Source organism: Pristiophorus japonicus, chromosome 8 (assembly GCF_044704955.1).
Source record: "Pristiophorus japonicus isolate sPriJap1 chromosome 8, sPriJap1.hap1, whole genome shotgun sequence".
Taxonomy (NCBI): Eukaryota; Metazoa; Chordata; class Chondrichthyes; family Pristiophoridae; genus Pristiophorus; species Pristiophorus japonicus.
Window position 1 is genome coordinate 204,462,219 of NC_091984.1, and position 12,558 is coordinate 204,474,776.

Here is a 12,558-nt window from a genome sequence, read left to right on the forward strand (position 1 = left end):
GCCATTGCATGTGATTCTCTGGCTATGACTGATGGATTTATTGAGACTCCTCCCTTTCCCCTTCCCATCCCTCCCCCTCGCTTATAGTAACTGGTCAATTCTCATTGAAAATGTTGGAAATTCATGCAGAATTGCACTCTACAGGAGCGATACTGTTTTGATGCTGCTTCAGTTTGTATTTGTAACCTTTCTATTTTTCAGCATATGTAAAGCTGCCTCCTGAGAAATTCGCACCGAAAAAGCAAAATGAAAGTGGGCGCGATCTGCCCACTGAACCTAAAAAACTACAGTTAAACTCTGCCGAAGAACTCTATGCAGAAATTAGGGACAAAAATTTCAATGCAGTTGGTTCGGTCCTGAGTAAAAAGGCCAAGTTCATCTCTGCTGCATTTGAGGTAATGCACCTTTTACAGTCTGAGATTGGCAATCCCTTCAGAGGTACAGTTTGTGTTTCTTAAAGCAGTTAGTGGATGAATTGTATCTCTGAAGGACAGAACGGAATTAACTTTGTTCCTAACACTCTGGTTTCTCTATGTATTATATTATTTTTTTGTGCTGCTTTGTAGGGTAAGTTGGTGAATATTGTACTTTTTCTGTGTGACTTTTGCAAAGGAACTGTCACAATAATTATAGGAAAGGGAAAACACAATTTACCTGATTTTATTTTTATAGTTAAAATTTAGAAACCTGTTTGGGCAAAAAATAAATTTATTAGAAAGCTTTTCAAATAGTCTGTTTTGTTAATTGTCAATAAATGATGTGGAATATATTAAGCGCAAGTCTAAATATATTTCAATTAAGCACCATTAGAATTGATTTTAATTGGATATTGCGTGTGGTGTTCAGGGTTAAAAAATATTCATTACAGTTCTAACACCAGGAGTTACACCTCCACAATTTTAAGGCTTCATTAACACCTCCATGTTCAGACTTGCCCAATTTCTGCAATCTTCCAATGTTTCCATTGTGAAAACAGCTAGGTGGATGTTACTTAAAATTCATGAAGGATTTAATGCTTCAAAATTTTTTAAACTGGAATGAAATGTACAATTCTTCACTTCTGACATCAAATGGACTAAAATTATTATTCCTTATTTATTATTAAGCATAACAAGGTGCAGCTAGGAACAGTTGTAAAGAGCATAGATGTGTCTCAGATTTAACACTGCTGATTGCTGTAAATACAGCAAGTCGGGGACAAATTTGTGAGCTAAGGATGGATTTTCTGTCCACCAATTGGATATTCTGTAGAACATTGATATTACTAATGGTGATTAGTAAAGGACAGTACTGACCGAGCCTTTAATATTGGGGTAGGGCTTTTGGTAGGACAGCAGTTCCATCCTGAAGCTCCGTGTTGTAATTTTTGTATTCAATGAATTTCATACTTCTGCATGCCATTTAAGAGGAGGTTGGAAGAGGAAAGTCAAGTCAAGAAGTGAGTCACCCTAGCTGGTGGTCCCGCATGCTGCTTATCACATTGGTAGAGGCCTGGGAGTAGGTTGCCTTCTTGGAAGGGCTGGGGTGGTGAGGAGAACAATAATGAACTGAATATAGCACATCTTTATTTCAAACTAAATTGAAGTGTTTGCTTTATCAGAAATAGCTATCAAAATTGGTTTATAGCTATTATAACCAGAACTGTTTCTTGCAGGGAAGACATAATGCAAAGACAGTGGGTGAAATCAAACAGTTTGTCTCCCAGCTTCCACATATGCAAGCAGCAAGAACGTCACTAGCTAATCATACATCTATTGCTGAACTCATCAAAGATATTACAGGTACAGCTCTGAAATATATATTTTTTTTTAAAAGTACATGTAAATTTCCCCCACTCCTTTTGCTTCTAGGTATCAAAAGTTTTGCAATAGTATCTGATTAAGTAAACTAAATTGTAAATCAGTCTCACTGAAAGTAAACTGCTTTTACTTGCTGCAATTGTTTTCTCTTAGCATCAGAAACATTCTTCGACAATCTGACTGTGGAACAAGAATTTATGTCTGGAATTGACACCGACAAGGTAATAACAAAACCTCAGCGTGTCTTTTTAAAAGTCTTAATACTGTACTTTCATTTACAGCAAGTAGCTATCAGCTGGTTGCCATAATATTTGATTCATTTATCAAGAATGTAGAATAAAATGTCTTCTACTTTCAGTGGTTTTAATTGCAGTATCTGCTAGAAGGCAAACCAATCTTAGTTAAAATGTAGGAATAATAGTCATCGAGAGGTTTTGAAGCATTCAGCGCTAAAGAAGGATACTTAAATACTGATAAGTATGCAAAGGGCATTCTGAATTGTTTTCATTAGTTGTCACTGGGGCGGGGTGAGAGTTGATGCATTTTATAGATGTTTGATTTGTAGGTAAGCAAAAAGATATTGTTGTAAAAATCAAATTGCACATGGCCCTGATTATAGTAGTTTGGGCTGTAACCCTGGTAAAATGTGTGACCAGTGGCTATTTGGTTAGAAAGAGTGAATTGGTTGCAATTTTTCAGTTTCCGATAATCAGTTATTTTGAGTTTGCTTAAATGGCAATGCAACTTCAAATGGCAATGCAACTTCTGCCCACAGGTTAACAGCTATATTGAAGATTCCATTGCACAACAAGAACCTTTGATAAAGATCCTGCGACTTGTTTGTATGCAGTCAGTATGCAATAATGGTCTGAAACAGAAAGTGCTAGACTACTACAAGAGAGAGATTTTACAGGTTAGACAAAATAATTAATCTACTTAACTTCATACTGACTATCACTTCTGTTTTTGCAATTTGTTTGAGGAAAGCCTGCTTGTTAAAGATTTGGTTGATGTACAGTAATTGAGAAATCTGACCGTTTCCTTTTTAAGGCGCATGTGCATCGAAACTCGAATGTTCTGCTGAGGTTTAGTTGTTTTAACTTGATTTACCATAAATGGATCCTGTTACAGTAAACAATTACAATTACAAGTACAATGTTCATTAAGTTGCTAAGTTCTCCACGTATTGACTATTGTAATTAAGGGCTTCTTCCACACATTCTTTAGGCTACAGCAACAAGGCAGACTACATGGTTTCCCTTCCATGCTCCAAACCTATAAACCTTGTGTGTGGACTGAATGGGTTAGTGTGCCACAGGACTAACGATTAATCTTTTCATGAATTTCGGACTGGAAAGAGATGCAGGTTGCCCGCCATGCTCTCCTCATAAATCCCTTAGGTCGAACAACACTGTACTGATGGACCATAAATTTCAGACTGTATTAAGTTATATTTACTATAAGTTGGAAATTTATCTGAATAATTTGCCTCTGTCTAAAATTACAATTGCAGTACAGGTACTTCACTGATACTTAAAACCATTTTCTGAAACCAAAATTACAATGCATTTAACTTAGTCTTGCAATACTGTAACGTGAGTGCTTTGTTTTCATGGGATGCTGTCTCACCACTGAAACATGAAGCTAAATGGTTGAAACACGTAAACCAAAGATATGATAGCCTGCTGATCCAGACAGCTTCAGATTAAAGACAGACCTTTCACAACACGCAGGTATCTTTGAAAAAGATTCAGATTCTTTCTCAACAGCTCGGTAATCAATATTAATTATTTCTATCACCACAGTTACTTGGAGATGAAAATCAACTTCCTCTTACTGTCTGAGTTTATTACATTAGCTTCAAGATACAACCTATTGAATTTTCATCATCATAGGCAGTTCCTAGTAGCAAGGATGACTTGCTTCCATGCCAAAAAGGGATGCGTTCACAGGTGTTTCAATGAAGGACTTAATATTCCAGGTCCCGAACTATATGTTTAAGGGTGGAAGATGCCTGTGCATGGACTTTTTTTAATGTGTGGTGGCCGTTGCACACCAGCCACCACACGGGCTTGACCGAGCTAGGTCTTGGTCCAGTGGCAAGGATTAACCAAGGCGATTGGAGACCAGCTCTGCTGCACGGACCTAGTGCACACACACACATTGCAGTGTGGGCTGGCCCGTGCTGCCCTTGGGCCTTTTCCTCTTCTGGGCCCCAAACTCACTTTTTTTTCCTGGGCCCTGATCACTCGCCGCTCTTGCTGTACCTGCCCACGCTCCAATCAGCGACCTGGACCTTGGTGACATCCAATCCAGTCACCCTCTTCTCAGCCATCGCTCTCCAGCACGTGCTGTACCTTGAAGTGGTATGCTCCTTTGAAGGCCCCGACCTGCTGATGCCCCTTGCAGCTCTCAGGGCTGCCGTGCCAAATTTTATGTCTGCATGACCACACTTTGTGAAACATCATGCATCAAAAAGCCATCAAATGTCAAACATTCTAAAGAATTACTGTGCTGTTAACTAATGTCTCCAGATGGGAATTATAGGGTGGGTTATTTTTGCAATTTTCAGCCCATTGATTTATTTTGCCCATTGGAAGGGAAACATAATAGAAACAGCCGCCATTGCTTCCATTTTAAAAATACGGAGGCTTCCTGTGGGCGAACGCCTCCAACCGAAATTTTTTTAATGAAAATACCTGGTGGTCCTGGAGGAAGGTAGGATTGCGCGTGGTGGGGGGGGGGGGTGTCTAGTTTCGTAGTCCAGCGTATGGGAACATGTCTTTCAGGATCGTATATGTATCCTGGAATCACATGGGCCTAGATCACCAATCACAATGTAGTATTCTCATTCATAGTAATGGGAGCTATCAATGAGAATACTCCTTAAAAAAAAATCAAATAAAACACACATTTAAAAAAAACTTTAAAAAAATTAATAGAAATTGCATTAAATTAAATGTTTGAGAAATTTATTTTTTTGAAATAAAAAAAAAATGTTTTAATGGTGTTAAAAATAAACTTGCCTTCGTAGACATGGTTTATAATATAAAAATAGTAATAACATTTAATTTTTCTATGTTTTAAAACTCTTGCGCTGCTAAAAGTGGGCTATACGCCTGTTTTTACCAGGCATAAGAGTTTAAAGGACATTCACTGGGCAAATAGCCCAAATCTCCGCCTGCGAATGTCCTTCCTGCGGGAATGCGTACGATCTATCAAAAGACATTTTGGCAGGTTCACAAGTCGGTTTTTGGTGCATGTGCATCGCACGCCGAGAACCGGCATTTGCGAGGTCTCTTCGGGTGCATGCGCACATCGTACGCACCCAGAGAGGCCACAATGTTCGGCCCATTGATTTATTTTGCCCATTGGAAGGGAAACATAATCGAAACAGCAGCTATTGCTTCCATTTTAAAAATCCCAGTGCCTTGCAAGATAAAATTCATATGAAAATATGCATCCATCACCTTTTAAGTTTCTAATTTCAGCAGTACCATTAGTGGGAAATGAGAGTCAGAGTTTTGTCACTTCCCCCATAGGGAGGGATCGAGGATAATTACATAAAATACATTTTACAGAAACGGGCCATTTGGCCCAACTAGTCTGTGCTGGTGCTTGTACTCCACACTTGTCTCCTCCCATTCTATCTACCTCATCTTGGCCTTTCAGCATATCTTTCTATTCTTTTCTCTCTTGTATTCATCTAGTTTCCTTTTGAACTGGAGTGTCAACCTAGATTTTGTGCTCAAGTCTCTGGACTTCAACCCACAACCTTCTGACTCCAAGGCGAGGGTGCTACTAACTGAGCCATGGCTGATTTTGCTGGTTTCCTGCTATTAATTGCTTCTTCTGAGTACCTTCATGCTTTTTAGCCCTTCGTGCCCTCACTTAAATATGATAATGAAGGCCAATGACACTGCAGCACATTTTCCTGCTTTTACACTCATTGAACTCCGTAACGTAGACTGAAATATCTGGTACAGCTGTTGGCAGGATCAGCTGAGATAGGTATCAATGATTCTTTTTCAATCCCCCACCCCATTCTGCCAACACACACCCGTGCTTGCTTCTCATTGTTTCCGGTTGGGTTAGACCACAACTTCTCCTCTTCGCCCCACAGTGAGTGCTTCCCATGACCAGGTGTGGTATTCCCTATGGGTATACCCTTGAATGCCATTATCGAGTAGGAAGAGCAGCACAGGACAGAACAAAGGGCAGTGAGACAGTATTTAATCAGGATGCAGCACACATTATATAACTATCTCCTCCCTTCTCTTTACCCACCCACCCTGATAGAATGTACAAGTCAAACAAGGATCTGACTGAGATGTGTACGAGTGCATTCACCAGAGACAATAAAGCAGTTCTATCCCTTACTGCACAACGACCTGCAGCCAAACTCATTTCCCAGTACTGCTCTCTCTCTGGCTATGATTAATTACTGCACACAACTTTTATGGAATTCAAACCAGTCTTTATCAGCCAGGCTGCAGTACAGTCATATGGTCAAAAGGTGACCTCGCCATCTCCCAAGGCAAGAACATAGAGCTTCCCAACAAACTCCATGGCCTTCTTGAAGGGTGTGAGTTGTTTTCAGGTTTTGATATCCCCTCTAGTGGCCTGCCTCTCTCGGGCATCGTACTCCAATTTCTCCTGCAAGAAGGTTGAGTAAATGAGAGGAAGACTAGCATTTGAATGAACACGTGCCAGGTGGTATGGAAGAGCTGAAGTGAGAGATGTGACTGTATTGGCCTGTTAAAGTGGAGGATGGGGTTTTAGGGTTGTGCTTGTAAGTAATTCCTATTAAGGGAGCTGGTTAGCCATAGTGCAAGATTCCAAGACCCCCCCCCCCCCCCCCCCCCACTTTAACCAGAGGGAGTTGTGAAGCGTTAGTTGTGCTCATGTTCCTTTTTAAGAGGATAAAGAGTGTCTGGTGCCCCAGAAGAAATTGGTGTCCGGTGAACCTCCTGGTCCTGGTGAGGTCATTGAACTTTTTGCGGTACTGATCTGCAGTCGTGGGGTGAGAGTTGACACTCCATGCAAGTGCCACCTCCGGCCAGGTGATACAAGTGAAATTCCAGGCAGTTTTGTTGTCTCCTTAGCTCTGTTTCCTCCAGGAAGTTCTTGAAGATTGGAGTCTGCAAAGGTCTGGGTGGTTTCTCTATGCCTGTGTGCCATGCCTCGCTGCCTTATTTGGCTTTTTGTTCCAGTGGTTCCTCCTGTTCTTAAAGTATAAAAAGACTGAGATGCAGTAAAATTATCTGATAGTCAAGTGAGTGATCCAAGCACTACTTTTTCCTTAACCAGTAGTCCGGCAGTCTGCTGCTCCAGTGTTCAGCCGGAACTGTCTTTTTAACGGCTGCATTCTAATTTCCATGCATCTCAGCAGATTGCACTCATTTTTATACCAATCACCGAGCGCAAATCTTTTTCCACCGGCATAATAGTGGCACAAATCACTGCAGGGGAATTTATCATTCATGTCTTTAAAAAGTAAAAGATTTAAACATGTAGCTGCATATGTTCTTTGTGATTGTTTATAGCACTTCATTTGTTGATGAGTACCAGATACAATTTTAGAATATAAACCGTGGGGGTTTTTTTAGGCTTGAGGGACTAAATTTTCTCAATTTCTGTGCATGACTAATATACAATAATTACCATGTATTTCAGACATATGGTTATGAACACATTTTAACCCTGAATAACCTAGAAAAGGCTGGGTTACTGAAACCCCAGACAAGCACAAGAAATAATTATCCAACAATAAGAAAAACTCTTCGACTTTGGATGGACGACATCAATGAACAGGTTAGTTGGTTCAAAGACCTCCTTCAATTTGAATGACAAATGTGATTTTAACACAATAGATTTTAAAATGAGAATTCTAAACATTGTTAATGTAAATATTTTTAGTACAAGAGTAAATTCAAATTAACCATGTTCTAAAACTGATGAATAGGAAGTCCTTTATTTTTCATGACATTATTCATGTTTGGAATGAGTCTGATGAATCCACCTATATCATACAAATGAAAGCAGGCTGGTTAGTTCCATTCATCTGGCAAATCAACATCAAAAATGATCTGATACATTATGGAGGGGCAGGTAAAAGATAAACATTTCCAACTGAGCATTCTTCATGCAACAAAAAAAGTAATCCTTCAGGAATCCATTTACTGTAAAAGTAAAGAGTTTGGAATCTTCACTGGGGAGATTATATTTTTCTGGGTATTATAGAGTCCCATCACTTGAAATATTCAGTATTATTTAAGAGATCTATTACCAAATAAGCACATTCTCACTGGGATGCAGAATATATGGTGTAGATTTTCAATATACTTTCCTGTAGTGGATTGCTGGTAGAAGTGAGGTGAGCTTATAATATTGCTTCCCATTATTTGGCCTGCCAGTCTCTCTACTCCAGATCTCTTGCATGGCTTGAGCTCATCAGACTCATTAAAATGAAAATGAAGGATGTTGGTACAGGTGCAACGTCCCAAATCTGGAACTCCGAAAACCAGAATTATCCGAAAACTGGATATTTTGTGCATAGCTGATGGAGTAGTCCGGAATTATTGTCCGAAAACCGGACATTTTTGAGGCAGAACCCAAAATTCGGCATGGATTCGGTCAAGGATTTCAGACAAGAAAATAAAGTCTGGAATCCTCAACTGAATCCGTGCTGGATTTTGGGATTTTGCCGGATTTTGGATCTCTCCATTCAAAACCTGGCATGGATTCAGTCGAGGATTCCGGATTTCAGACTCATGATTTTCTTGTCTGAAATCCAGAAAATCCCAAAAACTGGAACAGACTCTGTCCCGAGGATTCCAGATTTCATACATTGTACCTGTTTATCTTTCATGGGATTGGCTGATAGGAAGTCCTTCAATATTGTCAACGGATGGATAGCTTGTGTCCGAATACTCAGTCTGGGAGCAGGTGATGTTTCTGGAGGTAGTGATGGTAGTTATTGCTTTTATTGTTTGTTCATCATATGACCTGATAATATTCAAGAAAGCCTCCAAATGTTTAATGGGAATTGAGATGTGGGATTTATTTTTATAAACCAGCCCTATCATACTACTCATTTGTTTTTGACTGTTGCAACAAAGGTGGTTGATGGTCTTGAGCTGGCTATCTGAACAGCAATACAATAGCAAGTATATTTTCATAGCTGAGTTTAAATGCTACTTTGCAGTTTTAAGCTCCTTAACAATGATCTTTAAATATTTTATGTAATTTTAAGTTTTTCAATATTACAGAATCCCAATGATATATCTTATGTGTACAGTGGTTATGCCCCTCTGAGTGTGCGGTTAACACAATTGCTGGCTCGGCCTGGCTGGCGTAGCATCGAGGAAGTATTAAAGATGCTGCCAGGACCTCATTTTGATGAAAGGCAACAACTGCCTTCTGGATTGCACAAAAAACGTAAGCAATTGAGGAAGACCAATAAAGAAATAGTTTTAACAATACTGATTGATGAGGCTAATAAGGATGTGTTTATAACTACACCTTCAGCATCTATGCAAAGCAGTTTATGTTTCATACTGATAAAGAAAGATCATCATCATCATTATCATAGACAGTCCCTCGGAATTGAGGAAGACTTGCTTCCACTCCTGAAGTGAGTTCTTTGGTGGCTGAACAGTCCAATACGAGAGCCGCAATCTCTGTCACAGGTGGGATAGATAGTAGTTGAGGGAAGGGGTGGGAGGGACTGGTTTGCCGCACGCTCTTTCCGCTGCCTGCGCTTGATTTCTGCATGCTCTCGGCGTTGAGACTCTCCATGCTCAACGCCTTCCCGGATGCACTTTCTCCACTTAGGGCGGTCTTTGGCCAGGGACTCCCAGATGTCAGTGGGTAGGTCGCACTTTATCGGAGTCTTTGAGGGTGTCCTTGTAACGTTTCCGCTGCCCACCTTTGGTTCATTTGCTGTGAAGGAGCTCCGCATAAAGTACTTGCTTTGGAAGTCTCGTGTCTGGCATGCGAACTATGTGGCCTACCCAGCGAAACTGATCGAGTGTGGTTAGTGCGTCAATGCTGGGGATGTTAGCCTGCACCAGTCTGGAATGGGTCTGGACAGTTACGGGTATTGGTCAATACTGCCACAGAAACAGCGAAATTTCCTTGGAGGTGCAGCTGGCTGAAGACTTTTTCTGGGATGGATTTATCCTACTAATCTATAATCGCAACATAAAATACAGAAATCTCCCTGTTTCCGCATTTGAGGACTAGTTTGTTTTTATTTAGAAGGCTCTTCCATGAGTCTAGAGAACTGAAAGTACTGAATCAGCCATCTAGCAGAATTGTAATGGGCAGTGCGTTCCTTTCTCGGTTCCCTGTATCTTCCTGCAAGTGCCAAGTATGGTTGTAGAAACAAATTGCAAGACTTTGCAACAGTGTTTATCACTTTCTTGCCAAAATGTTCTCTTTAAATATACTAAAGGAAGAATTTCAAAAATAGAATATGTTCTGCCATGTCGTTTTGTTCCTTGGAAATACATTTTCTATTGCTGTTTTAACTGGTTTCTTTTTTTGGGGTGGGGGGAGGGAAGAGGAAGGAAATGATTGTCTGAAACATGCTTGCAGCACCAGACTAAGGACCCAATTATCTGCGGCGTGTTTTTGGCCTGCATCTTTTTTTTGGAGGTAAATTAAAATCTGCAAGTTTCCCCAAAGTTTCTGCGCTAGTGTAATTCACTTGGGTAGCAATTTTTTAGGCTACGATTTTTTTTACCTCATTGGAGGCCTGCCACCCGTGCCAATTCTGACCATTTAAGCAAGTTTGGCCAGCGCGATTTACTCCGACTTTTCTTAGGATGGCATATGTGACCACTCTGGAAAAACCTTCTGGGCAGTTAACATAATCGGCGCAGCAGATACAGTTCTACAGCCCAGATAGCAGCAGAGAGAGGGGGGGATAAACAATTTGGGGGGGGGGGGGTGGGAAAAGAGTCTTTCGGCCAGGGTTTGGAGCGGCAACCAGCACCGGGAAGCCTTTTGGCCAGGGGTGGGGGTGGGGGGTGAGGGGATAGACTTTTGGCATAAATATTAATTTAATGATGGAATGCTGCTGCAAGGTGCTTGTGCAGGTTGCTGCGAGCTGGCCAGAATGTGTTGTATGTTTCACTTTCCAGCCTCAGCCCGCAGTGTGCCCCTCGTTACCCTGGCAACGTGATCTTTTTGACACAGATCTTGTGCTCCACCCCCCCAAAGCTAAAGGACCGGCTAGGCAGCGACAAAATCAACAATTCAAATGGGGAAAGTTGGATGATTTTTTTTTGCCGTAGTTGGGCCCAAAAAGAAAGGGCGTAACTCCAAGTACACCAAAAAAGCGGCTTTGGAGAAAATTGAGCCCTAAGAAACTAATAAATAATGAAATATAATATTTTTTGAGAAAACTGCAGAGTTTATAAAATCTGTCTTCTTTCCTGGTCTCTAGGCCAACAGGGAGAGAACCGAGTCACCCTGGTCTTCTTTCTTGGAGGTGTGACCTATGCTGAAATTGCAGCACTTAGATTCTTGTCCCAGATGGAAGAAGGAGGTACCGAATATATTATTGCCACCACAAAACTGATCAATGGAACAAGCTGGATTAAATCTATGATTGACAAATTAGAGCCATCTCTATTCTAAAAGGACAATGCGATGGACAGTATTAATCCAGATGAACTTTTTAAAATGTTTGTTGACTCCAGATGCATTTGGAAAATAAGTGGAGTTAATGTTTCAGCTGAGAAACTGAATTGAGCACAGCATGGGATGCAGAAAACAAATTTCTTCTTTGGGCATAGATTCAAATTCAGCTACATTGCCTGTTCTGAGTCGTGCTTTAGCTGGTTTGATGGTGGAGTAGCAATGCTGCTGCGTTGATTCCAGTTTACTACATGGAAGTGACAATGCTTAGGTATTCATTATGCTTCAAATCACATAGAATTGCCATATATGTATCTACCTATAGGCATAAGTTGACCATTCATGCCACTAAGATTTAACATGCATGCAGTCATTGCACAAACTCCGAGCAGTCTGGTTTCCTCTTAAACCTGAAGTGCTAGTACATGTGTGTGGGTATATGTGATGCATGGTACAGTACATGCGAGGTGCATGTGCAGTGGCAGCCTCAGTTTGGAAACTGAAGTGCTCTGTGCAACAATGTAGGAAACTTGGCCAGTGTGAGGGAGATAGTGTCAACGAATGTGCTTCATTTGTGGCAGCTTGGTAAGTATAATGCTTTCAGGCTTTGCTTATTCTGGTGGAGTCCATAATTGAAATTTCAAGTTTTTAAGCTCCTGTTCTGATTTCTGTTTCCTCTTTACCACATCTGTAATGATGTTTGAAGGTTCATTATCTCATGAGGGTAAAACTAAATCTCAAAGCACTGACTTCTTTAGCTTTATTTTTGATGTATTCTTCTGTTGAATGGTTGCATAGATTTAGGGGGAAGAAAATCATGTAAACAGTATTCCGTGGATGTGAACAGAATTTCAGCAAGAAAAGTTGCACATTGTTATTAAAAAAAAAAATATATAGTTGGACTTTATATACCTACTTTTTTTTTGTAGATCAATGTATTATGCTTCATCTATACAGAAGAGCAAAGATTCTTCAGGAAGGAAGTCATATGTAAAACTGTTAAACTAACCTTTTCCACTGCAGATGTCCCTAACTATTGTTTGGGAACAATTGCAGTGGTGAAATGCATGCAGTAATTTCTCACATTCAAATACTGTTGTTTCCTCACTAA

At 40.4% G+C, this 12,558-nt stretch overlaps 1 protein-coding gene across 1 annotated transcript in view; it reads left to right on the plus strand.

Annotated features, from left to right (window-relative positions):
- vps33a (VPS33A core subunit of CORVET and HOPS complexes) overlaps nucleotides 1-12,343 on the plus strand; it is a 28,016-nt gene extending 15,673 nt beyond the window's left edge. Inside the window, exons 7-13 of the mRNA XM_070887804.1 lie at nucleotides 202-395; nucleotides 1,655-1,781; nucleotides 1,953-2,020; nucleotides 2,575-2,712; nucleotides 7,476-7,613; nucleotides 9,071-9,239; nucleotides 11,254-12,343. Of these exons, the coding sequence (XP_070743905.1) occupies nucleotides 202-395; nucleotides 1,655-1,781; nucleotides 1,953-2,020; nucleotides 2,575-2,712; nucleotides 7,476-7,613; nucleotides 9,071-9,239; nucleotides 11,254-11,447 (1,028 nt within the window). The 3' untranslated portion in view covers nucleotides 11,448-12,343. The remainder of the gene's footprint in view (nucleotides 1-201; nucleotides 396-1,654; nucleotides 1,782-1,952; nucleotides 2,021-2,574; nucleotides 2,713-7,475; nucleotides 7,614-9,070; nucleotides 9,240-11,253) is intronic.
- The last annotated feature ends 215 nt before the right edge of the window (nucleotides 12,344-12,558 follow it).